The sequence below is a fragment of the Alternaria metachromatica genome (assembly GCF_023757995.1).
Source record: "Alternaria metachromatica strain BMP 0045 chromosome Unknown scaffold_10, whole genome shotgun sequence".
Taxonomy (NCBI): Eukaryota; Fungi; Ascomycota; class Dothideomycetes; order Pleosporales; family Pleosporaceae; genus Alternaria; species Alternaria metachromatica.
In genome coordinates, this window is record NW_026055501.1 from 373,871 (window position 1) to 399,634 (window position 25,764).

A 25,764-nucleotide genomic window follows, 5' to 3' on the forward strand; every position below is an offset into this window, starting at 1 on the left:
CTCGAGTCCGCAAGCGCTGCAGCTCTCCACACATCCCCAATCCAGCATGGACCGGTTAGCACGTCTTCTCAGCTGCGTGCTGCTGGCAATCCTCCCCCTCGCCGCGGCCCTGAAATTCGACCTCCACCCGGTCGCACCACACGACTCGGCCAAGTACGAGCGATGCGTTAGGAACTTTGTTGCCAAGGACCAGTTGGTGGTTGTCACGGCGATTCTGGATGGATACCGCGGAGATGGACAGAGAGTGGATATGCATGTACGTTGCAATTCCAGCACCATGTCAACAGATCAGAATCATGCGAGCATTATACTGCTTGAAGACGTTACTGACAATGACAAACAGATCCGCGACGCAATGGGCAACGACTACCACCGTCCCAAAGACGTAGTGGGCGAGAACCGCTACGCGTTCACCTCGCACGCCGACTCCGCATTTGACGTATGTTTCGAGAACATCTTCACCTCGTCCGGCTCGTCCAAGAACATCGCACCCCGCCACGTCGAGCTCGACATTGACATTGGCGCCGACGCTAAGGACTGGAACGCCATCCAAGCCGTCGACAAGCTGAAGCCTGTAGAAGCGGAACTCAGGCGGATCGAGGAGACGGTTGGCGAGATTGTCACCGAGATGGATTACCTGAGGAGTCGTGAGCAGAAGCTGCGTGATACCAATGAGAGCACCAATGAGCGGGTCAAGTGGTTTGCGCTGGGCACTATGGGTATGTTGGTTGGATTGGGGGCTTGGCAGGTTGTGTACCTCCGCGCCTACTTCAGGAGCAAGCATCTCATCTAGAGGTGTGATTGGAGAGGAAAATTTGGAATATGGTCGTTTTGGTTAAGAAAGAGACGTCAGGTACGGATGGGTATGGATACGAGTACGGAGCGTTATGGCCTGCATACTTCACACACGATTGGAGCGGCGTTGGTAGGACATATCCAGATTTCAAAACATGTTTACACTAGTTCAAGACATCTTCCCAGCCCATAACTTAACCCCTGCGTCTCTTTCTCTGGTACTCTTCCCACAATGCCACTGGCGTCCTCCCTTTCTCCACAGCCGTCACTCCTACTACCCATCCCATGCCCCTCACCAACCCCAACAAAACCAGTATAATACCCCATTCCAACCACCCCTCCACCTTCCTATTCCACCGCCCCAACCAATTCAGCTCCGGCAATCTATCTCTGACCCTCAGATAAACATCAATCGGCAACGGCCACCAATCCCTCCCCTCCCCCAACATATTCCTCAACCCCAGCACCACAGGCCAATTATCCAATTCCCAGAACACATTCCACAGCTGAAACTCTACCCACCAACGCCCCAACACCCATCGCGCAAAATGCTGAAGCGGGGGCAGTGTCGTGTTAGAAGGTGCCTGAATAACCCCATTCAAATTCCAAAAGAAAAGCGCTTTCCCCCCGTCCGCTGGATCCGTCCATTCTTCCACCACAACCTCCTCATCAATATCCGCCGGAAAGCGTGGTCTGACACAAGATGGTCTATGTTTCGCCAGATACTCTCTCGCTCTACCCCAGTTATGCCGTGCGTACTTGGGGATCTGGATAACTAGTCCGGGTTCAGTCTTGTAACTGCCGTAAACGCATACCTCGCCACCGGCTCCAGCGCTCAGAATCTTAGTCTGCCCGTCTAGATAGACGAAGATGGAGCCGCGGACGAGGTGTAAGTATTCTGTGTGAAGGGTGTGGAAGTGGAGGCCTGATGTCCATTTTGAGTGGCGGGGTAGGGAGATTGTGGTTTTGGAGGTGGATTGAGTGGGAGAGGGAGGGGAGATGGGGATGTGGTAGGTCACTGCGGAGGGGCCTAGGCGGGTGATGGGTTGGGTTCCTGGGGGAAGAGGGTCTAAGATCGTAGGGGAGGGCATGGGTTTGGAGCGATGGAAACGCTTGGGCATCTCGGCTGGATTTGCAGCGTGTCGTGGTATAAGTTGAGTTTCTTTGAAAGGAAACCAGAGGAAAGGTGGTGGAAAGGGGGATTTAGTCTCGAGTTATGCTACGTCCAGTGTGTTTTCTGTGGAATGATTCAAGTCGAGGCCCTGCGAGAATTGTTTACGCAGTGTAGTGAGGTAGCTATATAACATGTATGTTGAGATATAGTCTGGCTGCCTAAGCATACTGTGCCGTAATCAGCATGAGGCGGCTGACGTTCGCGAGGTACCTAGGTACTATCAGACAAGCGGAACAAGTCCGCACCTGTATCGACATGTAAGCCACTGTACAGAACTCTAGCGTACCACAACCCAGGCCTCGTTCTCGACAACGGCGCAAGCATGATAATATTCATGTTTAGATTGATGTTAGTATGTGGTAGTAGTAATGCTTGTACAAAGCTGTTTCCAACAAAAACGCCTCCACCCTACCCATGTCCCTTACAAGAGTATCAAGGCAACAATGCCGGACATATGATATGTCCAATACGCCATGACACATATCTCATCAGACGCCGCGATAAGTATAAGCAGGACACCGCTCCTTTATCTAACCAAGTCGCCATGCTAGAACGAGCAAGAAAGAAGCAGCAGTAGTAGTAGTAGCCAGGCAAGAGAGGTAAGCTATGCATTTGAACGCCAGAAAACAGTATTCAAAAAGGAGGAAGTAAGAGAGAGACTGGAGGTAAGCGGGTGAGTTACTCGCTGTCCCCCTCGATCTCCTCTTCTTTGCCACCAGCAGTAATGGCAATGCGCTTCTTGGGCTCGCCCCACATTTGCTGTCGAACCTTCTTCTTCTGGTCGTCTCTGAGAGTCTTCAAAAACCCATATGTACCCGTCAGATCGTTCAATTGCTGGTCCAAACCAAAGCTGTTGCTCTGCGCAGCGCGGATGAGAGGACTGATGAGGTTCTTGCGTGCTTTGTCTAGCTGGTCCCTGACTGAATGAATGATTTGGATATGCACTTTCAATTCCGATTTGTTGATGAGTGTCGATGCGCGCACGTCTTTGAGTAGCTTGAGATTCTTTTCGTACTTTTTGATCTTCATCTTGTTGTTGATGGAGGTGCGCCACATGGAAGCGAGGAACTCGTCTTTGCGGTTTGCGAGCGAGTCTTCTTCTTTGGCGACGGAGCGGTGGAGGTTATGGAATTGGCGGTCTACACTCTCGAAGAGTTGGAAGAGGACATCTGCGCGCGCGAGCTCATTTGCAATATTCTCCTCTAGAGTGGTCAGGAGGTAGTCGAATGTGCGCTGCAGGGTAGCTTTCGACCGCTGTTGTGTAGTGTGTCCAAGGATATCGTTGACGACACGGCCGACGGCTGTAGCTTCGCCGTTCCGCTCAAGCAGGCCAATCGCGTTGAGGCCGCCGTGGACATTGTCGATGACTGTATCAATCATGCCAACCTTTGGGCCCTGAATACTTGCTAACTCTCGCTTGGCCCACTCCATAGTAATGAGGATGCTACAGTTATCAGTAGGTGTACGAGGTCAAGAAGGCTATACCTACGAGTCCATGTCGCCATCTACGTTGGTAAAGAAGCTAGTAATCTTCTCGGATAGGATCCTGAGACTATCGCCCAGGTCGTCTAGCTGATCGATGATAACAGGCGACGCAGACATGTTAGTCGCACGGACGCTCTCTCCCAGGTCTTGCACGGCGATACTGGCGTCTGCGAGCTCGCGCGACCGTGGAATGACACTCTCTGAAGCGTACAGCAAAGGCTCGAACTGTTTCGCCATGCTGGCGACGTTTGCGACATCAGGAATAAGACTGGCTTGCCAGGGATGCAGCAATAGGTAAGACATTAAAAGAGTGGCGACAGTAAAGATGAGGTTGGCTCTTGACCTCGTAAAGATGTGAAGGCCGCTCGCGAAAGTGGTGATTGTATCTTCGATGGGCGCTGTGCGGAACTTAGCTTCTCCTCTGTACGCAAAGCGCATGACTATGGCTGTCAGTATACACAGCGCGCATTGGGTCTCACTACTTACAGCCCTCGACTGGCCCTCCGCCGTCGTGTTGCGACAACGTCGACTCAGTCCCCGCCAATGCGCCCGCGCTCGGTTGCGGCTCCTCCTCCGGGCTCTGTAGTCGCGACGCGATGTTGGTCGACATGTATCTCTGCTCCTCCTCGGGAATGGGTTCGGGGCTGGTGCGCGGTGTCTGCTTGTAGGGCGACTCGGGCAGTGGTATGCGCGAGGGTGTGACGTCGCGATCGGTGCGGTACTCAAACGGCGACTTGGACGGGCTGTTGCGCATGGCGCTTTCACCGAGCAGCGACTTCCTGTACCAGTGATTGCTAGATTGCGACTTTTGCCATGCTGGTGGCGCCCATGGCCCGTCCGACTCGGTTTCACTGTCTACCTCGTCCTGGGGCACGCTCCAGCGCGACGAATGCATGTTGGAGCGGCCGCTGTAGGCCGAGTGCATGCTGCGCTCCGGGTCGAAGGCTTCGAGCGACGCGCTCAGCGACGGGATGTCGTGCTCGTATAAGCTCCCGCGATCGGTTGTGTCCATCATGGTTTGCGCGCAGTCGCTGGTGGCGGAGGAATGGGAGGAATAGGCGGAATGGGAAGGCTGGTGCGCGGTCTCAGCTATGCGGTACTACGGGCGTGTCGAGGCTCTGGCGGGCACATGGGAGTACCCTTGTGACGCGTGAATCGAGGCAGGAACGGTGCAGGTGGTGGGTGCCTAGCGCTTTGGTCAAGACAGAGTCGAGAGGGAATGCGATCATGGTGGAGGAGCCCACAGAGAGTCCCCGTATACCGCCGATAAGCTAGCCCGCCTATGCGAGCGCATCTAATCGCCCGTGTGCTGTCCAGGGCTGCAGTGGGGTGAAACGGAGTGGCTGGGAGCTGAGTCTTGATTGGCTGTCGTCCATCCGGGCTAGTGCGGGGAAAGCGCGACCGCGACCCCGTGACGCCCTGCAGCACGCATTCCGTACCCTTGCAGCCCACCATGCCCGTCCGAGTGGTGACGATAACATTAAGCAGTAAGCCCTTGGTCTTTGCGTCCTCAAGCTTTCGAGTAGAGTCCAACATCACTCATCGCGGAGGGTGCACATTGCGGAGTTGTCGCCCTCCGATTGGCTGCCGTCGCTGTGGAGCAACACTGCGGGACGGGGGCGAGCGACTGACTTACATGATATGCACCATACTGGGTACTAGCTCCATCTAAGGTGGCAGTGACCAATGAGCAATGTCCGACGATCAATGCAAAGGAAGAGTGCAGTCAAGCAAGAAACAAACCTGTCGCCAGTTCTAGATGGCATGGACGGACAAGTGGGGACAAAAGCAATGCCATCTCACAGGTGCAAGGTGTGTACATCGACTTGAACCATTTCCCACATATACCTAGATAACTGTATGACAGCCTGGAGCTATTTGATAACTTCTACAGGCCTGAGAGCAGCAAATTTGATCATGGCGGCCGTCTGCAGCGGAGCAAGGAGACAGCGGACCAGCTGTCCAGGAATGACTTTGGCCAGTTCAGCGGGTAGCCAGATTGGCCCATCGGCATTGCCATGGTCGACCAACGGTGCTTGCGGAAAATCGAGCTTGATACAAGACTCTTGCCAGAAGTGCGCTTAAACTGTCAGGTGGGTATTATTCCCATTGACGAACTTTGAAAACGTGACGTTTGTACTGTTTTTTCCATAGTTCGAAAATCCGATGATGGTGTGCACCTTGCGTTTGGTTCCCTCATTCTCCTTGTTGCGGCTGTTGTGGTCTTTGGTGTCATTCGTCTCGACCTTGACTTTCTTGAAGAAGTTCGAGACTGCTTAACTATACAGTGCCAACTTCTTCGACGGTGATCTGGTACATGTTCCTTCGTCGCGCTATGACTGTTGAGAAAGGCGGCATGCTCAAGAGGAGTTCCAACAACCGCTTACTCCGGGGCTTGGAGAGTTTGTCATCGGAGAATGCAAGATAGTACCGATACAGGTCTATATCTGGCTTGAGTTCCTTGAGCTCGGAAAGATTGGTCCACAGCACGATAGATCTTCCCGCTGTGCCGTAGGCAGGTCAGGAGGGCAACGCAAAGTTCAAAGCTGACCATATCGTTCTCGAGCTTGGTGAATTGGGCACTGGGCTGCGGGAACTGGCCATTGCTGCGTATGTGCTAGCTTGATTTCTGTATCCTGACTGATTCTCATATATGCGTGGCGAGTACAGAGGTGTAGATGCCGTTAGGGAAATAGTTTTGTATATGCATGTCAATTACCGTGATATTGAAGCTTACCCGAACACCTTGGCTGGCTCACGAGAGGCCATGCCGCCGCGTCCGCGTCCGATAATCTTGTATTAGTTGAGTGAAAGCTGACGCTGATGGTGCGGTTTGATACAAGTGACTTGAGAGATAGGGAAGAGAGACAATATATTGGTATACCTAGGTACGCTGCATCATGTATCGTAGTTTTGCAGCATGTAATATTTTGAAGGCCTTCGGGGTACATCTTGAGCGAAGGCGCACATGTAGCATCTTGATCTGGCAATATCAGATCATGGTAGTGATTTGCCGAACACGTTGGGTTGATCTGGGGTAAAGGCAAACTGCGCACGGACGCTGTAGCGCGACATCGGCTTGAATATTCGGCGTCACTTTGCAAGAACATCACCAAGCCGACTCCACAACACATCACAATGCCGCCACGATTAAACGTCCCCGCGATCACGCGCTCGATCGCGTTCCGGCCAAGGCCTCAGGCTCAATGGCCTGCTCGGTCAGCGCTTCGAATGGCGCCGTCGCAATGCCGTCTCTACTCAGATCAAACCAAGCCTCCCGCCGCCGACCGATCGAAGCGAGAGGACGCAAAGCCGATTGAACATGTCTCGGAAGAAGCAGCCTCGATGGCCAAGACAATGGGAGAGGACGGTCCCGACCTCAACCAGGGCACACCAATTGAAGATGTGGGGTCAAGCACAGCAAACATGACAAGGCGAAAGCTGACAGTGTGCTAGGTAGTCAAGGGAGACAAAGAGGCGCAACAGAACCTGCCCAAGGTGATGCAGGACAAGCTAAACTCGCAAAAGCCCAAGACGACACCAAATATGGCACCCAAGGGCTCGCGGTCCTATTCGACTATGACGACACAGCCAAGTGGAAACAGCGGCGTGGACATGGGTCTCGTAGACTTCCAGGCTGCTTCAAAAGCGCCCACGACGCCAGGGCTCAAGTATGAGATGCCCACTCTGCCGCTGCCCAAGGACGGCCATGTCAAGCATCGCCACGACCCCGTAGTCGACCAGGTCACCAATCTGCTCATGCGACACGGCAAGAAGAGCGTTGCGGAGCGAGTAGGTCAGCCACCCTCGAATCAGAGTCTACAAACAACTGACATGACTTGCAGAACATGGCGCTGATCCTGCAACACCTTCGGACATCACCGGTTCCCACCATTAACCCAGCACGTCCTCTGCTTCCTGGCGCGCCGCCACCATCGCATCTACCCCTCAACCCTGTGCTTTACCTTACTCTCGCCATTGACTCTGTCTCGCCTCTGATGCGCATCCGAAGTCAGCGTGGCGCTGCTGGAGGTGGTGTTGCCCTTCAGATCCCCGTTCCGCTGGGTCAAAGGCAACGGCGACGTTCTGCTATCCAGTGGATCTTGGCCGCAGCTTCTAAGCGGAGGAATATGGGCAGTGGAAAAGGCAGCTTTGCCCAGCGTATCGCGCAGGAGCTCATCGCTGTAGTACAGGGCACGAGCGGCATCTGGGACAGGCGCAATGCTATTCACAAGCTTGGTGTCGCTGCACGAGCTAACATTGTCTTGCCTAGGAAGAGGTAGACTGCTGTTAGTTTGGGAGTCTCCATGTATAATACATTTATCGATGCCTGCATTCGTATGCATCTCTTTTTCGCTTTACGTCGTTTGATTCGGGAATGATGAGGTAACTTTCATTGTTCTTTTGGCTAGACCGCAGGAAGCTCCACATGAGTATCCATGGATGGAGCGACTGCCAGCACAGCACAGCCACACCCCGGGCTGCTTCACTAATCGCCAAGCATCATGTGAAAGATGCGCGCGCTGCTTTTGAACTGCTCAAAATGCGTGCGCTTGATGATTGAAATCAACTGGACAGTAGTGCAAAGACTCTTCATATCTGCGCGTTGTGGCCTATTCATGTCAAAGTAGCCACTCGTCCCTGCGTCAGCGGCGTGGCAGTCTCTGGTGATCTTCGCCTGCCAAGCGCTGCCAAACCGCCAGATGTTGAGGGGTTTCATGCCCACTTCGCACCGCCTGGACCAAGAGCACCCGCGAGCATCGACGCGCGCTGACTGTTCGTGCATAGCTTCATCGCCTGCTGCTCGCGCTTTGACTTCCACATGTCGTCCGCCTCCATCAACCTGCTAGGGAACAACTTGTTCTCCGACAGCGGTTAGCTACACTGTATACTACGGTTCGGCCCGCCATCGCTTTCAGCTACTGCCAGCTGCTACAGTCTTTGGAATTGCTACCCCACCGCTGCTATTAGTCCATCCCATCACGCGCTCACCCCACATCTTTCCAGACGACTGCGCTCGGGACTGCATCGCTGCTATTTGTAGCCCCTTCACCCGACAGCACACAGCACCGCCTATGATGCCATAGCGCGACGCCAATTGATACCTTAATCACTTCTGCTACCCCGCGAGCACGACCGCGTTTTACTACCAAACTTCCACTTCGACCAGCCGCCAGCCTCACTCACTTACTCCACAACTCCACAGTCCGCACTCCACACGCGACTCCGTGTCTTCTCGTCCTGTTGCACACCGCCACCATGGCGTCACTCGAAGCTGCTATTGACGAGGAAATGAGAGAGGTCGTCAAGATTCTCGAAGGCAACCAAAAGCCGGGCGCACGACGCGCAGAGAGCCCAGCCGCGCGCGCGCAAAGTCCTGGCTCCGCTGCCTCGCCCATTCGCAGCATGCTGGACGTCGACTCGCCGGCCCAGCGTAGGAGCTCCAGCCGCGGCAGCACTGGCATCCCCTTCGCCATGCCCTCGTCACCGCGTCGCGTGAACCCCGAATCGGCGTACAAGTTCGAAATGCTGCCCTCCATCGACGCACATGCCATGCCTAAGCGAGTCTCGCAGGGTGGCAAGCTGGATGCCGCTGCGAAGCCGCGTGCCATGTCCTCCGTCTATGGCAACTCCAGCGGCTTCCTGGGCAATTCCAGGGATAGGCACAACTCCGCGAGTGGGCCCTTGGGCAGGTCCAAGTCTGGCTCTCCGGGGCCAGGTCGATCTGCCTCCCCAGTAACGCGCATGGCGAACCCGACGCCGGCCGCACCAACATCGAACAATACCTTCGTCACAGACTCGGGCAAGCGCATTGACATGGACAAGGCATATCGTAAACTGAACGACTCTGCTTTGGCACAATCTGAGGGCGGATTGTCCTCACTACCGAATCGCAAGGGTGTTGATCCCGTCAAGGGCACTGCCACTGCGCCCGGCGGGGGCGTGCGCCTGGCGACAGACGACGACGGCGAAGATAGTGCTGCTGTCGAGAGTAGTGACAATGCTTCGGATAGTTCAGATTGGGAAGATGGGTGGAACAAAACCAAGGAGAGAAAACGAGGCAGGCAGCGGTCGAGAAAGTCGTCTGGAGGCACCGACAGCATGGGCAGAGAAGTCATCACTGCTAAGAGCCTGCTGGCTGCTGCCGAGCAAGAGCGTAAGTGTTGCAAACAAGATTGACTTGTACATCTCACTAACTCCACACAGGGCGCGATGTTGCCGTTTCCTACAAAGTACGATCATTACTAGACCCCAACATAAACATTACTGGCCCCAATGGGGAGAGGATATCGAGGAAGGGTTCGTCGGGAGTGGTACACCCCCATACCAGTTTTGACCAGGGCGGATCTGGTCTTTCTACCCCAGTCCATTCAGATCACGAGGATGAACTTGCCGAGATCAAATCAGCCCAGCAGCTTTCGCTGAACATCTCCCCTATCCAGTCCAGCCCAGAGGCCCACCGCTGTGTTCGACAAATAATCCGCGGCGACTACGTTCAGTTTGCCGAAGATGCGAAGAACGGGTTGAGAAGACAGCGTGTGTACCTGGTGTCTACCGATCTCAGTGATGAAGCAGCCTATGCTTTGGAGTGGACCATCGGCACCGTTTTGCGAGATGGCGACACTCTACTCGCTGTCTACGCTGTGGATGAGGAAACTGGAGTTGCAACCACGGATGCTTCAGGTGCACCTATCAGTCAAGGTACTACCGGACGGCAGGAATCTGATCATCTCAAACGGACGCTGTCGAACCATGACGGGTTGCCAGCGACAAGACCTGGTTTCTCTGCGCTATCCAGCTCCATAATGGCTACAGAAGCCAACGTCAAGAACATGGGAAAGGCGGAGAAAGACAGGTATCAGGCATGCGTAGAGGTGTCTGACCGGTGCGTCAAGCTGCTTAGGAAGACCCGGCTGCAAGTGCGTGCCGTCGTTGAAGTGTTTCATTGCAAGAGCCCCAAGCACATGATCACTGAAGTGGTAAGTTTTCGATCTGGCATTTAGTATGCGAGCGGTTTGCTGACTGGTGCTGGACAGATTGACTTCTTGGAACCTACCCTGGTGATCCTGGGGTCGCGAGGCCGCAACGCGTTGAAAGGGTGAGTTGATCTTGACAAATACCCCTCCGCAATTTCTAACTACGGCAGTGTTCTTCTCGGATCGTTCAGTAACTACCTTGTAACCAAGTCGTCGGTACCAGTCATGGTTGCACGGAAACGGCTCCGGAAACACAGCAAATACAAACGGCAGAACGTTCGGATGTCCAACGTGATCGCGGGCTCCAATGACAGGCTCGCAAATGCAAAGATCGATTGATGCTCGTTTGGAAATTTGTCAATTCGCGTTTTGGAGGGTGTTTTGGTCCGGCGGGTAGCTGCCATCGCAAGCCTGAGATTTGAGTTTCCAAAACGTGAGCGGTTTGGCCGGCCAGCATCACGTGTCTGGCTTGGTAATGGCTGGAGTCTGGGTTCTGTTTCTCACAACACATGTATCTCTACACAGATCGGGGAGTTAATCTCGTGCCGCGAGTCTATTTTTGTCCAGATCGTGCTCAGGCACAGCATGCTTCAGCATCCTTCCGCGCTGGGACGATCCATGGTAGGGCTTAGCCTCTTCATGACTTGACCGTTCAACTTCGTATGTCTGCTGCATCATGATCACTCTCCGCTAGAACAAGTTTGTCCGGAAAATTACGTACCGTGTGAAATTGCAGGACGATGCATACCATATTGCTTTTTTCCTTCTAGAACTTCTAGCGCGGCATGTCGAGTCCGCAACCAGGCGTTTACCGGAACAAATCCATGAGTCTGCATGTTTCAGCTCGTGTTTTTTCTTTTGCAGTCGCGACTGCCCCTTCCGAAAGATTGCGACGTCACCTGCTTTGCACCTGCGAGGACCGTGCGGACCCGTAATTGTACCCGAACATCTGGATCGCTCAAACTTTGCTATACCCAACTACGCCTTATGCATCCTAACGTATCGTCAAAAGGCAGCCAAGCCTTCATCATACCCCGCAAGTACGCAATGCGGTAGCAGGTGCGCGAGGGCCCGCTTGTGGCGCCAGTGGGCTGACGGAAAACGTTCATGCATGGCACCGTCCTCTCAGCTTGTCTACCGCTGGCCCCAAGACCAGAGCACGGCTTTGCGCCGGCGCTCTTGGGTGCAGAAGGAGGGATCATGGGTCATGAAGGGAGAGCGAGGCCATCGTAGTCAAAAAGGTCTGGGTGCCTTGTACAAGAGGCCAGTCCATCATCGAACACCAACAGTTTTCCTATCAAGCGAGCTGGATAATGTATTTTCCCATGGCTTTGTCAACACCATTCCAGTACTACTCCCGGTTCGGACAGTGCAACTTTCTGGACATCGACGAAGACGAGCTGGACACTTCGAGTCTTACTACACGGACTGTCAAATCTGGTGCACGAGAGAGTTTGATCAATCAGCACAGATGGACGGCGCCGTCATTCACCACCAACATCAATGCGACTACCCTCTTGGCGAATATCAGCCGTCTAGCGCCGGCACTCACCAAGGAGTTCATTCCCAAAGACCATCTGGAGGCCACTTTCCCCTTCCGGTTGATCAACGACGTCGAGTTCCGCGGCGAGGAAGAGTCGTATATCGCACTCAGCTACTGCCGGAAATCTTTCACTCTGAACGCGCCGAGAAGAGTAGTCACACCGGTTGGAGATCTTCCTTTTGGATGGCAGAAGGAAATCGAGCAGTTCCCGCTACCCACTGGTGTGGCATTATTTGAAGCTGTTATCAGAGAAAAGAACAAGGACGAAGGGCTATGGTTCGACCAAGTTTGCCTTGAACAAGAGGATGAGAGCGAGAGGACAGGGGTTGCTGGTGCTATCGATGTCGTTTACAAGAATGCAAGAGCGGTCGTAGTGGCAATAGACGATATTGCCATCACGCCAGAGGAGGAACAGTTCCTCCGCTACTACGTCGAGCAATACAGCTATTCCCAGGTGCCTTCGGGCCAGCAACCAAATGCAGGTCTCACTCCGCCTCTCATGGAGCAGTTCAGCCCCCTCAAGACTTTCCTGGAACGAATACTCAGCTCTGAGTGGTTTGATCGCGCGTGGTGCGCCCACGAGATGAAGATGGGGCGAAGCCATGTTTTCTTAGTACCTTGCTTGCGGCACTACGAGGATGAGGTCCAGACAATCGTACGATTTACCGGAGAGTTCTTCACTCACTTACTGGTTCTTGCCAGTGAGCTCACTACCTTCACGAACCCAGTCTCGATGAAGATCCGCTCGCTTCTGGCGTTCTTCCAGGAGCTCGATACGCTAAGTGCACATGGCCAAGGCACATTGCAGAGACCGGATACTCCGCACGATCAATCTCCAACGATGCAATCGTTTACGTCATTGGTCGCGGAAACCTTTCGCATGAGATCCGGTGGTAATCCAAGATTACCCGAGTACATGCGGAGGCTTGACGCAAACCGGGACAAAACTGCTATCGCTTTGAACGCTTCAGGCCTACCTCTAGCACTGGCTCCTCCAGGTCCATTCTCAAGACCGAACATCGAAGACGAATGCCTTCGGTCACTACTACTCGTCGGTATCGCGGCGCGAGATCCTGTTGCACTTTGCACAACTGGCACACCACTTCAACTACACGACGGGTCAGTTTCATGGCTGTGCCGTCCAACCTCCCTGGACACCAACGCGGCCCGGCCCCCACCCCCACGCTTTTCAAGCCAAGCAAGTCAGATTGTTCAAGCCTCAGACGGCAGAGCCGAGTATGCGCAGCTAGATCTCATCTTCCTTGATCTACCACACCGAACACAACCCAGCCCGTCTTTTCCCGCACATGTTGTGCGAGCGCGTACGATCATCGATCTCTGTGTTCAATACCAGATACCAGGAACAGGATTGTGGAATTTCTCACATGCACCCCATCACCCACGAACACCAGCTTTACGCAACATCTTCATCCAAACACTGGCTTGCGTACTGAGCTGCGGCTCACAATGGCTTCTAGAAGTCTCGACAAGCCTCCAGGAGCCAAACGAACCCCGACTGGAGGCCTACAACATCGAGATGCTACTGAACCCTCATCTCATCTTACAGAACTACATGCTTCTTACCGAAGGCCGAGCCGCCTTCTCATCGCTCGTCCACTTCCTCTCTAAACTAATCACTTCGGGTATACCCTGGCCCTCAGGCGCTTCAGAGCGCACTCACGGCCCTTTAATCATCTCCGCGCCCTCTTCACCATCATCGGCATACGACTATACTGGCGCACCACTCTCAAGCGGCAAAGCCATCATCTTCGCTCCCTTTGAGCACTCAAAAACACTCCTCATCGCCGTTCCCGAAGTGGTCAAGGGGACCGAGTACTCTCCATTAGCCCGCGGTTGGATCCTAACCAGCATGAACCCGTTCACTGGTAGTCCGAAACCAACAGTCAGCTGGACACTACAGTCCAAAGGCGCCATCTTCGGAGACATCAACTTCGCTACGAGGCTAGCAGGTAGTGGCGCCGTGGACGTCAGGAATCACAGGGTTTACGGTCCTTTGCGTCGCTGATACCTGGTGCTGTAGCATCTCTTCTTTCTTTCTTTTCGGCGTTTTACTGGGCACATGGTTTTGGGTTATACCTCGGATAGACTGGATAGACGGATGGGATTGGATTGGATGGCTTCATGACACTTTAGATTGATGTGATAGATAGACCTTTTTGGCGCGAGCCCTTTAGATTGATGTGCTTCGGTTCATCGAACCGCTATGAATGTATTGTATATTACCACACAACTTTCAAGATGTTTGATCGTGTTGCGATGATGTTTTGCAATGTAGTATGGCTGTCTTCTCACATTCTTCACCATGATCACGAACAGTCCTCCCTCGCTTCACTCTGCCCCAACTCCTCATGCACGGCGTGTATCTACCCATACGAGTGCTAGTATGACCTCCATCACATCAAGTCCCTGCCTACACAGAGACCCTCACTCGGCATTGCGCATGACAACCTCGGTCCGCCCTCGTGACAAGCTGAACAACACAACAGAAGAAACGACCTCAACTACAAAACGACCTGAAACATCACTCGGCACGATTCCAGCAACCCGGATTGTACAACAGCGGTGTTTGATCGGCTGGAGGGTACTCACGATAGCCACGCCAGCCACGCCAGCCCTATCGTCCTCCAAGCACGCAAGGTTGTATCTGCATAACGGCAAACACAGCCAATCGCATCTCAGTACCACAACAACAGCACCAATCGCATCCCAGCATCTCAACATCCCTACAGCACTCGCATCTACATTTCTTTTTCTTTTCCTGCGTGACTTCATTTCACGGTCATGCATAGAAGCCCTCGAAGCCTGCATAGAAGGATCTGAAACACCCCTAGCGTATATCTCGCATCGTGAATCTGCTGAATCGCACACACTTACACGTCAAGGGCGTGCATATCGTGGCTTGTCAAAGGATTCGGTCCGTCAACCGAGTGCTGAGGCAGACAGCTGGGCAGATGGCGTAAAAGCAAAAAAAGAGTGGGGCGGACGACGTTTCGAGATAACGGGTTTGGGGAAAAAGCAATGTGGGGGTGTAGTTCGCTGCTTTGAGAGATGATGTTTCCGGTCGCAGATTGTTTGATGGACGACGGGGGTGTGGAAAATCGAGATGTGCGTGGCACTGTGGGTTATAGGGGTTGTGGGTTGTCGAGGATCGGGCTGGGGGATGAGTGAGTCGTGTTGGTGGTGTGGGTATGCTGTGGGCTGACGAGTACCTAGGTGACTATGGGTGGATCATTAAATCTGCATGACGTGACGCGTGTAAGTTTTCTTTTGGTGTCGTTGCAGCATGACTGGGTGGAGTGTGTGAAGCGGGAAAGTAACACCCGAGTCTACGATGAGTTGATAGTCAGCATCATAAGACCTGGGGTGGACAGAATTCGTTTCGCGTACATACGTTTAAATCTTGACAAGCAGTAACATGTGTTGCATGTTGCTGCATAGATGGTTCTACATGTTGACGAGAAGATACGTTGTAAGCTGGTGTATACTTCTGGCTCCAATCACTTTGCAAAATTTGTATCGCACTTGCTGCATACAAGTTGCTAAATCTTGACAAGTACGTAGTTGTGAGGTCCATGGATATTGGCGTGATTCGAGGCAGGGCAACAAGGGTGGCCAGAGCTCATGTCGTATGTTGCAGCGTACATGTTGCAGAATATTGATAAGTGGATACGTCTTGAGCTGATGTATGCTTCTACCTTAAGATACTTTTGTCAAATACGACACGGAATCAAGATTTGAAAATAGTTAGCATGGCTAAATGGCTATTGTATTCTGCAGAATTCATTATTTTCAAGCTAATGTGGACTTCAGAGCCCCAGTTCAGCTCAGGTGCTCTCCGCACCCAAAGGCGCAAGCTCATTAACGATGAAGTCACGTGCGGAGTACAGATTTGTGGAGCCATATACCACTCTTCTTTGCTGACCAGCACCCGCAGCGCTGGTCCGTTGCGACCATGCCTGGAGGTTGCCAAACTATGGAGATGTTAGAACACGTCTTGGGTGCATTTCTAATTGACTACTCACCTCGTCCATACTGCCGCCTCCCACTGGGAAGACGAGGGCTTCTGTGTAGCCTTGCCGTCTTTGTCCGAAAGAGGCTTCAATACCACGTGAGACAGTGCCTTGATTGCGTGATTGACTGGCTGGCGGTATGGTTCCACGCGCGTTCGCTGACCGGGGATCAAAGTAAAGCCACGATTCGATCTTGTTAAGCGCACTGGAAGTCGCGTCTAGAAAGGAATTAGCACAATTTTTGATATACCAAGGGATGTCGCTCACTTTGTGGATCGGATATGGCCTCCACGACCTTTGTGAGGGTAAGATCCTTGTTGGCTGGCAAATAACTCTTGATGCCCGACTAGAAGATGCCACATTAGTTATTGTCTCATATAAAGGTCTATGAACCTACCAATACACCTTCCAGATTAGGTGTTCCGAGACCGGCTTCCTTGAACTTGTCGGTAACGCGACTCCCTAGACTCGAGAAGCCGCCGAAAAGGTTCGATGACGTCGTCTGGGCAGGTTGTGCAGGCGCGGAGCTGAGCATTGTCATGCGCGTGATCTGTCGGACTGTCTTGACGTATGCGACGGCAGTTGTATCGCATCCAGCTTGTTCCAGAGCTTGTGTGAAGCTGTCGAGCTCGTTGCGGGAGAGGTCGTCCGAGGTGGTCAAATACCACTGTAGAAACAGGCGCAGCTTGTCGTAGGGGTCGTTTCCTTTATCTGCGGCTTTGATAATCTCCATTATGGTCGCTTTGGTGGCCTTTCCAAGCTCTTCTTCAAGCTGGAAGAATTCGTCCAGCTTCCTCTGCTTGATGCCATCCATGACAGATTCAAGCATACTCATGTGACTCTCAATGGTAGCTTTGCGATCACGGAGCTCGGGGAGCATGGATATGGCGCCTTTCAGATGAGCTGCAAACTGGGTTTCTACGTCGTCAAGAGAGTTGGAGCCTGTGGTTTTCGTGATCTTCTCCGCGTCTGCTGTGTACTTGGTCCATTCGTTTGTGACGTCTTCCGCTACTTGAGGGAACGGCTGCGCCGCGTTGCGTTTCCAGAAGTAGTCACTCGCAGTCAAATCGTACGTCTGCTTCTTGGAACCACTCTCTGGCTTCTCCTTGTCATTTGGCACAGTAACGGTGACTTTGTTGAGGGAAAAGTCTAGCACGTCGTAGACAAGACTTTGGTATATCCAGGAGTGGCTGAACATGGGGTTGAGGTCGATGTTGCGGTCGACAATGATGAGGACGGGGCGAGACGCTGTGTTGGCGGAGAAGAGGTTCTCCTTGCTGTTGAGGATGTGGTCGCGCAGTTTTCGATCGAGCTTTGCAGCGATATCAGAAGCAGCGCCTCCAGTTGGGCATCGTATGATGGGTACGACGGCCATGGTGACGACGACGGAGAAGAGGCCTGAGACAATGCGGTCGATCAGCTCGTCCAGCTCCTGATCCGACGTCTTCGGGCTGTTGATCTTTCGGTACGCATCTTCGATGTTCAGGGAGAACTGGTCGCTGTCCAGGGTGACAAAGTTCAGATACTGGTCGTATAGCTGGGCAATGTTCTCTGCAGCTCCTGGCGACGCAGCAATCTGACTACCCCAGTCTTCCAGGAGTGTTCGGGGGACGCTTGAGAGGAAGTTTAGGTATATCGGAGTGTACAGGCTATCGTTGAGGTCCTTGGTGACTAGCGCGAGGTTCTCGGCGGTGGGGGCGATCAGGTACACGCCTGGTGTGTCGGGTATGGGGCTGCGCTTGGAGGCCAGGTTGAAGTGTACAGTGACCTGTGTGTTCTCAGTATATGTTCGTATTTTAACACCTCATAGAAGAAATCTGAACGCCGTGGAGCCTACATTGACGCTGAGCGTTCACGTTTGCTCTTTTTTGAGTCGATGTAGGCTCCACGGTCTTCAGATTTCATCGTGGCTGGGGTGCTCAGGATTTGGTCCTACCCCAGCTGCCCGCAGGTCGTTCATGCGAAGAACTGCCGATATCACATTCCTTGCCTGTGTATCGAGGACTAGGACCTTCCATTCGATGTCGGAGGTATTTGCGGTCGCGCTGGCGGCGTCTTCGGGAGCGTCCACGTCGTGGATGGGGGCATTGAGGCTTTGGGATGTCAGCGGTGCCGTCGTTGAAGCTGTTTCGGCACTCACTTCAGTATGCGCTTGATCGCAGCTATCACGTGCTGTCAGTGCTATTCCAGCGTCTCAAAGAAAGTCGCATCGCATACCAATCTGGCGATCCCGCAGTGAGAGAGCCATTGTTTCCGTGCTGGCACCCGCCTCTTGTTAAATTAAGCGCATGCGCAGAGGGGACATGAAAGAGCGTGAGACGTACGCGAAGACCAGAGTGCACAAAGAAGATAGTGTGGCGCGTCTGCCTGCCCGCGCTCCTTCCACGGTTGCTGTCCCGGCCTTTGGTGATGCAGCTCGAGCTTGCCCGCCGCCCCACTGGGGGCTAGCGCGTCGCGCTACTTGGCGGCCAGGCGACCTTTGAAAACGGGCTCGCCCCTTCGCTGCGCTCCCTCGCTCTTCAACTCACCTCGCCCACGACAACAAATCGTCCCCTTCTTCCCTCTTGACACTCATGCTACTTCTCAGTGAACTCTCGCCCACCTAATAAGGGCATCTGATTCTGAGGCTAGATTCAACCTTCGGGTCCTTGCTTTGGGGGAAGTGCGCGCTCAGGCTGGCGGCGGCGTTTGTGAGGAAGGCTTGCGTTGTGGAGGGCAGAGTGACAATCATCTTCGATTTCTGCTACTAATACAGCTCCGTCTCCGATTCGACGCGCTGCGCATCAGGGAGTCTGGCCGGAGAGAACTGCTCGCCGCTGTCGCTGTCGCAGACATACAACACGTGCTGTGCTCTGGTGCGCGCAAACATACGTCAAGTGACGCGCCCAGCAGTGGGTTCCTCATCGCATAATACGCGAGGCAAAGTGCCATCTCCATAAAAGCCGTATCTACTGTACGCATCGTGGACTGGGCGACACGGCATCGCGGGCGTCGGGACACGAGTACTGCCTTGTGAGCCAGGTCTGTTGCATCTCCCACCACATCCGAGGGCCTGCGACCTGCGACGGCCTTCAGACAGCACAACAGCACTACCGCCCGAACCGGAAGTTTTATCGACCTTTTCTCCCTTCCCCGAATCGGCAACCTTTCACACTTGTGACTCTGCGCCAGTCCATTTAGCGCCTAGTGCTGCTGCATAGTCGCCTAATTCATTCCGTTCGCTGGTTTCAGACACTTGTGCGTCATCCGCCAATCACACCCCTGCAGTTGCAGCTGACAGCTGACACTTTGGCCAGCCAAGAAAATCCTCTTCACCAGCCACAACATGGCGGCTAATCACGTGCCGAGTGACCAGGTGCCTCTGCAAGGCCAGAACGTCTACACCGACCCGTCATATCAGCACCTGTTCCCTGGTGTCGACCGCTACGGTACCCCATCATGGGATGCCCAGCTACATCAACACTCGGCGTTGCCACCTAATACCTCAGCCCAAAGCTGGCACCATGGCGCTTACGCACAACAACCCTTTACCGGCGGCAGCCAAGCATACACCACTCAATCACATGGTCTTCGCACCGCGTCGCCGTACCAGTATGGACAGTTTGGCCAGCAAAACTCCTTGGGCGGTTACGGACAGCAATCGAATGTCGACCCATCGCTAGGCATGGATCCCAATGCTATTCGACAGCAGCAACAGTCGCCATATCCAATGCCCATGCGAACCCAAACTCCCCAGGGCCATGCAAGTACCGTGACACCACAAGCTCTGCAGCACAACACGCCCTCACTGCAACAAGCCCGCCCTACTGCATCTCCTTATCAAGTAAGCCTCACCATTGCCTCCTGTCATCTATCAAATGCTAATTCTCCAAAGGCACCGAAGACCTTGGCAGACAACTTTGCTCAGCAGCGTGTATCTGCAACGTTTGCAAAGCCAGTACCCGTGCCTGAATATGACATGCCAAAGGGAAGGAAGTCGGGGGGTCTCTACGTTCTTGACCAGGCTGCACTAGCAAAAGCTACCAATTCTACTCCTTTGAATAAGTTTGTGACACTGGGCAACGAACCATTTCATCTCGCAACCAATAGAAGTAAGCTTGACTATACTACAAACATTGCGCTTGAAGCATCCTCTAACATGTGCACAGCTGCGCTCCCCGTCTACATCCCTCGGCAATCGCTCAAAGACCTGAAGAAGGCTGGTGCCGATAGCAAGAAGCTTCGTGCAAGTCTTTCGGCTGCCAAGTCTCAGTCGAGAGCCTTCAAATCCACAAAGAAGCCTACGAGGCAGGCGAGCGATAGTGAAAGTACTACCGACTCATCGGATTACGATAGTGACTCTTCAGAAGAAGAGGAGATGCCCATTCCAGAGACAAGACCAGATGATCCTGATGCGGCTGTTCGTTATGATGTCGTCAAAGCTACATGGCATCCTTCTTCGTCTTCGCCTAGCTCTGACAAGATCAAAAACAGCATGCGAGAGGTATGGGAAGTACTCGACACAATCCATAAGCGGTGGCGAGCCGACAGCAAAGCTGTGACGGAAGCGGAGGAACAGAAGAAGCTAGGTGAGCTGCCCGTGCTGAAAAGCCGGGTAACCAGTCAGCGTGACCTGCTCAAGTCTGCCCTTCAAGCTGCGCTTGAGCACTCCCATCCCGATGTGCTATATCAATTGGGACTGATTAAGCCTTTCTTGTATATGTGCTATCAGTTTCTGGCAAACCGGTTCAAAATTAAGGACTACGATGGGCCTTTGTCTGCGGTCATATACGAAGTGCTCTCTCGATGTGGTACCTTGACTCCTGAGCTCCTTGAGGAGACTAGGCTAGGAAAGGCACTTGTTTCGATGAAGAAACACGCAAATGACAAGCACAAAGCCTTCATACAACAAATCATAGATGGTGCTTCCGCAAATTCCAAAAAGGCCAAGGCAAGCTCGCCGCCACGAAGCGAGCCCACAGAAAACAAGGGCATCAAACGACCTGCACCAGATGCTGCTAGCCGATCATCAACCGAGAACCCTTTGACGAAGAAACCAAAGGCACCCGAAGCTCCTGTGAACGCTGCCAAGAAGGATCTCGCGTCCACTTTAGCTTCGAGATCTGCAACCACTGGTTCGAACACGACAACACAGAAGCGACCTGGCGAGAGGGCGGCACCTGCGCCTGCTCCCGTCAAGACCCGTGTTAGTCAAGTTACCAATAAGCCCTCGGGCATCTTTGCCTCGCTCAACGCGGCAAGTAAGAAGTCGGCGCCTGCACCAGCTCCCGCGAAGGCTGCTGCGCCTAAGGCTGCTGTCCCCGCGCCGAAAGACAAGAAACCAGCGGCAACGACGACATCGAAGCCCGCATTTTCGTTTGCTCAAACGATGGCCTCACTTCAGAAGTCAAAAGAGCCAGAAGCTGCGCCAGTCAAATCCGAGAAGCCAGTTCCAGCGGAAACACAGGAAGAGAAGGCGAAGCGTCTACGGAAGGAAGCTCGGAGACATCTTCGCGTTACGTGGCGGCCTGAGACGTCACTGGTGGAGGTCAAGTACTTTGATCACGAGGCGGATGACGAAGAGATGGACAACAAGGGCGACAATCTTGTTCGGGACGCCGGTGACCTCGGTGGAGAAGGACACATGTTCAAGCAGCACAAGGAGCTTGATCTCGACGACGATGATGAGGAGATGGATTTCGACAGCCGATCATGGCCCCCGCCGTCTCAAGTCGACTTCAGCGTGGTGCCTCAAGACGAGCGCCAGCGCAATTACGCGCCTTACGGTGGCGGAGAGAAAGAGCCGTCGTGCCCTGAGAAGGAGGCCAACGTACAGCGCGAGAACGGTACATTAATGGTCTACTACTCAAGTCCTGACGACATCCCACCGTCACCCCAGGAGCCGGTGGAACAAGGGCAAGACAACACATCGACTGGCACCGTGGTCAGTTTCGGTACTCCGCCCGATATAGTAAAGAACAGGTGCCCACAAGCGCCAATGTCTGCAGGTGTACCCGACTTTAGTCAATTGGAGAACATAATCAAACAGCTTTCCGGAACCAGTCAACCGCCTGCCGCTACTCCGGCTCCTGTCGAACAGGCTTACACGCCGCCTCCTCCGTCAACAGCTGCTCCATTCGACCCCGCTGGCCTTCAGACCATACTCAACTCCATCAGCAATGGCCAAGCCCCTCCTCAGCCCCCACCTGTGTCTTTCCCGATGCAGCCACCGCCACAGCAGCCAGGTATGCCCCTGGATATTGCTGCACTCATTGCCAACATGCAGGCAGCAACAGGCGGCGCTCTTCCTCCACCACCACCTCTCCCAACTGGCTTCCCTCCGTTTCCATTCGCTTTCCCACCCCAGCCTCAGCAGCCTGAAGCTGCAGCATGGACTCCACAGATGCAGGATGCGTCCACCTACCAACCCCAGATGCAGCCGCAGTACAACCAGCAGACGAACGGTGGCACCAAGCGGCAACGCGATGAGGGTAACGGCAACGGCAACAACGATCGCAACCAGGGAAAGCGGCCCAAGAATCGCGGAGATCACAAGCCTCACAAGGTCCTGGCATGCAAGTTCTTTGCCAAGGGTCTCTGCAACAAAGGCGAAAACTGCACCTACATTCACGACCCCAAGATGATCGGGCAATGATGTCGTTGCAAAAGCCGCGGTGTCTCTTGGAGGAATATGGTGGATCTGTATAACAAGCGCTTTCCTTTCTTCTTCATGTTTTCCTAGTTGTCATTCGAGCATATGCATGCATACCCCGGGCGGTTGGCCTGCCCACGCGCGCAGGTCGGAGCATTCACAGGCGTTTGTTAGTAGCGCAGCATTTGAAGGGCGTAAATAGGGATAGTCAGGGACATGGGTGGGATGCATCTCTACGGAGGCATGGATGGGCTAGGAGTGGTATGTGTCGGATGATAGTAATTGTGCAGATGGATAGCATCCTAATTCTATTCACACATACTTGCATTTTCTTGATCCGTTACTTGATTTCGCAATGCTACCTAGAGTGATGACGCGCCGTTGGGGAGTAGACTAAACGTTCAGCTGCAGTCGATAGCGTTCGCTCGCAGCCTGGAACCTGCAGCTATGGCCCAAACAGTTTCAAGGCTGCATGTTTGAGAAAAGCAATCACGTGGTAAACGACGGAAGCACTCGGCGCCCTCCTTTTGATCATTGTCTTTTCCGCACCATTTTGTGCCTGATCATCGGCTTTGTTCTGGTTCCGAGACGTGTTGTTGTGGAGTAGCGCGCATCAACCGGTTCCGCGCTGACCAGGCTTTCCCGCAACGGCAAGCTCCGTCATATCTTTTCACAGGCATCAGACATCATCCAACCTAGGCCGATCCGATTCCAGCCCTCCGTCCAACACTCGCTCTCGCCCATCACCACCGCAATCGCTGCACCCGCTGCACCCTCTGGACCCGCACCCTCGGCGCTTTCCACGTCGCTGGCCTCTTCTTCCCGGACCTTCTCCGCTGCCGAGTCATCGCTCCGCCGTACACGAGCCGATCCACGACCACCCCACGCCCACCACATCGCGCCTCCATCGTCCGCCACTATCCAGACCCCGCAATCATGGCTCCCGCCCGCAAGAGGACCACCAACATCGCGCGTCGCAGGCGGACGGATGACGAGGATGAGAGCCAGTCGGTGGCAACCCTTGCCGACGACTCGCAGAGCGACGCTTCCCTGCTGAGCGACGTCGACGAGGACGCCGACGCCGACAACAGCGACCTGAGCGAAGTCGACAGCGCGCCCTCCCTCACACAAGGAAAGCCCAAGCGGAAAGCAAACGGGGCGCGTGATGCAAAGGCCCGGCAGGATGCAAGCAATCGCCAACCCTCGCCGCCCATCGCCCGCTCCGATGTGGCCTTCTCCACCATGAAGGAGACGGAGATCATGATGAATGGCCTGAAGATTGGCGAGGACGGAAAGGACGCGGAAGTGGTCGACTTCGAGACGGGCGTGGCAGCAGTGGAAGCCGCACCCGCCGTTGGTGCGCCGCAATCGCGGGCAGAGACGCTGGCGGAGCGGCGGCGGCGGGAGCATGAGGAGTACAAGAAGAAGCGCGACTCGGATCCCGCCTTCATCCCCAACCGCGGCGCCTTCTTCATGCACGACTCACGGCATGCTCCTGGTCAGAATGGCTTTAGGCCCGCAGGCCGTGGACGTGGGCGGGGTGCTCCCATCGGCGGGCCATTTTCCCCTGCCAAGTACGTACAGACCCGGAGAGCATCGAGACATTCAACTAACACGTGCCCTAGCATGCGGCCGCAGCCACAGGAAGCCACGGATTCCCCCTGGCAGCACGACCTGCACGAGACCGTCAACGCGCCCGGCTCTCACGCTCACGCCGGACACCATCCTTCCAATGGCCCCATGTTCGCATCGAGAGTGCCGCCAGGCCCTAGCCAAAAGCCCCCGCCAGCTCGCAACTTCTCCACGACGACGCATACCCACAATGCGATGGTACGCGTTTTTCTGCCGAACATGAAGGGCCCTATACACTTCCAGAACGTCCCCATAAAGTCGCACACTCGTCTGCCCAACCACCGGCCACCCCTCCGCCGCGACAAGCCAGTCCGCATATCTCTACCCCCGGCACCACCGCGCTACATCTTCCCCACCACAGAGCGCTCGTTCATCTTCATCCCAAGGGCCCTTCGACCCAACCAACAAGGCTTCGGCCGGGGTCGCGGTCGATTTGGATCCTTTGGCGGAGGCTTCTCAAGCAGACGGACAAGCGCATACGGAGGCAGTGTATACTCGCCAAGCGTAGCCATGAGCAGGCGGTCGTCTATTGCACGCGAGATGGGTCGGGACAATCTCGTCTCTCCGGCTGGTTCCATCATGTCACGTAACGGTGGCTTCGTTGATCCCAGTCGTCCTGTGGTGCGCCTCCCGCCTGGTGGCCCTCGGATGCCCAATGGTCCATCCATGATCTCGCCCACAAACGGCGCTGTGCAGCCACCTTACCCTCTTCCACAGAAGCCTACCTACCGGGAGAACTGGCAGGGTTCACTTCCGATGCACCAGCCCCGCCCGCAGAAGACTGTCTCTGTTGCTGGTATCGAATCGCCTGCATCCATGAGCTTCAACCCCCCGCAACAACAAGAGCAGCAACCCTTCCATCAGCAAGTTCCCGCGCACATCAATGGAGCTGCTCCTGCGGTCGAGCAGCCATACTATCAGCATGGACGTCACCCTTCGTACCCAAGCCAAGTGTCAACCGGCACACCCAACATTCCCGAACGAGCCATCCACGCTCCCGCATTCCAGCCTTACGCGCAGCCTGGCTTCCAGCCACAAGCCTTTGTGCCACAGGGATACTACTATCCCCAAAATGGCGCTCAGCCCCAATACATGGCCCCTGCCGGCATGGTGCCAATGTTCGTTCCTGGCGCTCAACAGCCCGGCTATGTTATGCCGGTGTCTGCTCCTCCTCCTCCTCCTCCTGCGGCTCCACCAGCACCTGCTGGCCCTCCCAACATGGTGGCTTACGAGCAAAACGGCATGACATACTACGTGGATTCCGCCTCGCTTTACCCAGCGCCGCCTGTAGAGAACTATGCTCAGCCTAGCTATGCCGTTCCTGGGATGGGAGGCATGATGACACCTGGTCCGGACGGCGCCTACTACTACCCACAGCAAATGCAGCCCGCGACATTCTACCCGCAACAATAGACGTCTAGATCCTTGCCACCCATGTCCCATCTCACAATCGCTCTGATTATCGGTTTTGCATTTCGACATGTTACGTCAACTAT

The 25,764-nt window shown here is 54.4% G+C and overlaps 8 protein-coding genes across 8 annotated transcripts; 6 read left to right on the forward strand and 2 right to left on the reverse strand.

Moving 5' to 3' along the window:
* Positions 1 to 46: 46 nt before the first annotated feature.
* Positions 47 to 793, forward strand: ERV25 (vesicle coat component; the record flags this gene model as incomplete). The annotated part of the gene is made up of 2 exons (XM_049332167.1): positions 47 to 256; positions 344 to 793. 2 exons carry the CDS (start codon positions 47 to 49, stop codon positions 791 to 793), a joined length of 660 nt encoding a protein of 219 aa, XP_049188618.1.
* A 1,854-nt stretch (positions 794 to 2,647) lies between these two features.
* On the reverse strand, positions 2,648 to 4,469 carry J4E83_005248 (uncharacterized protein; the record flags this gene model as incomplete). The annotated part of the gene is made up of 3 exons (XM_049332168.1): positions 2,648 to 3,413; positions 3,459 to 3,894; positions 3,941 to 4,469. 3 exons carry the CDS (start codon positions 4,467 to 4,469, stop codon positions 2,648 to 2,650), a joined length of 1,731 nt encoding a protein of 576 aa, XP_049188619.1.
* Positions 4,470 to 6,592: 2,123 nt separating this feature from the next.
* On the forward strand, positions 6,593 to 7,737 carry J4E83_005249 (uncharacterized protein; the record flags this gene model as incomplete). The annotated part of the gene is made up of 3 exons (XM_049332169.1): positions 6,593 to 6,859; positions 6,911 to 7,246; positions 7,300 to 7,737. The coding sequence occupies 3 exons, from the start codon at positions 6,593 to 6,595 to the stop codon at positions 7,735 to 7,737; spliced, it is 1,041 nt and encodes a 346-aa protein (XP_049188620.1).
* A 976-nt stretch (positions 7,738 to 8,713) lies between these two features.
* J4E83_005250 (uncharacterized protein) lies at positions 8,714 to 10,770 on the forward strand (the record flags this gene model as incomplete). The annotated part of the gene is made up of 4 exons (XM_049332170.1): positions 8,714 to 9,611; positions 9,662 to 10,434; positions 10,492 to 10,553; positions 10,602 to 10,770. The coding sequence occupies 4 exons, from the start codon at positions 8,714 to 8,716 to the stop codon at positions 10,768 to 10,770; spliced, it is 1,902 nt and encodes a 633-aa protein (XP_049188621.1).
* A 986-nt stretch (positions 10,771 to 11,756) lies between these two features.
* J4E83_005251 (uncharacterized protein) lies at positions 11,757 to 14,000 on the forward strand (the record flags this gene model as incomplete). Its single annotated transcript, XM_049332171.1, has 1 exon — positions 11,757 to 14,000. One exon carries the CDS (start codon positions 11,757 to 11,759, stop codon positions 13,998 to 14,000), a length of 2,244 nt encoding a protein of 747 aa, XP_049188622.1.
* Positions 14,001 to 15,819: 1,819 nt separating this feature from the next.
* J4E83_005252 (uncharacterized protein) lies at positions 15,820 to 18,253 on the reverse strand (the record flags this gene model as incomplete). The annotated part of the gene is made up of 7 exons (XM_049332172.1): positions 15,820 to 15,966; positions 16,018 to 16,223; positions 16,273 to 16,351; positions 16,403 to 17,773; positions 17,942 to 18,098; positions 18,146 to 18,167; positions 18,223 to 18,253. 7 exons carry the CDS (start codon positions 18,251 to 18,253, stop codon positions 15,820 to 15,822), a joined length of 2,013 nt encoding a protein of 670 aa, XP_049188623.1.
* Positions 18,254 to 19,330: 1,077 nt separating this feature from the next.
* J4E83_005253 (uncharacterized protein) lies at positions 19,331 to 22,639 on the forward strand (the record flags this gene model as incomplete). The annotated part of the gene is made up of 3 exons (XM_049332173.1): positions 19,331 to 19,828; positions 19,880 to 20,096; positions 20,154 to 22,639. The coding sequence occupies 3 exons, from the start codon at positions 19,331 to 19,333 to the stop codon at positions 22,637 to 22,639; spliced, it is 3,201 nt and encodes a 1,066-aa protein (XP_049188624.1).
* A 933-nt stretch (positions 22,640 to 23,572) lies between these two features.
* J4E83_005254 (uncharacterized protein) lies at positions 23,573 to 25,681 on the forward strand (the record flags this gene model as incomplete). The annotated part of the gene is made up of 2 exons (XM_049332174.1): positions 23,573 to 24,210; positions 24,262 to 25,681. 2 exons carry the CDS (start codon positions 23,573 to 23,575, stop codon positions 25,679 to 25,681), a joined length of 2,058 nt encoding a protein of 685 aa, XP_049188625.1.
* Positions 25,682 to 25,764: the final 83 nt, after the last annotated feature.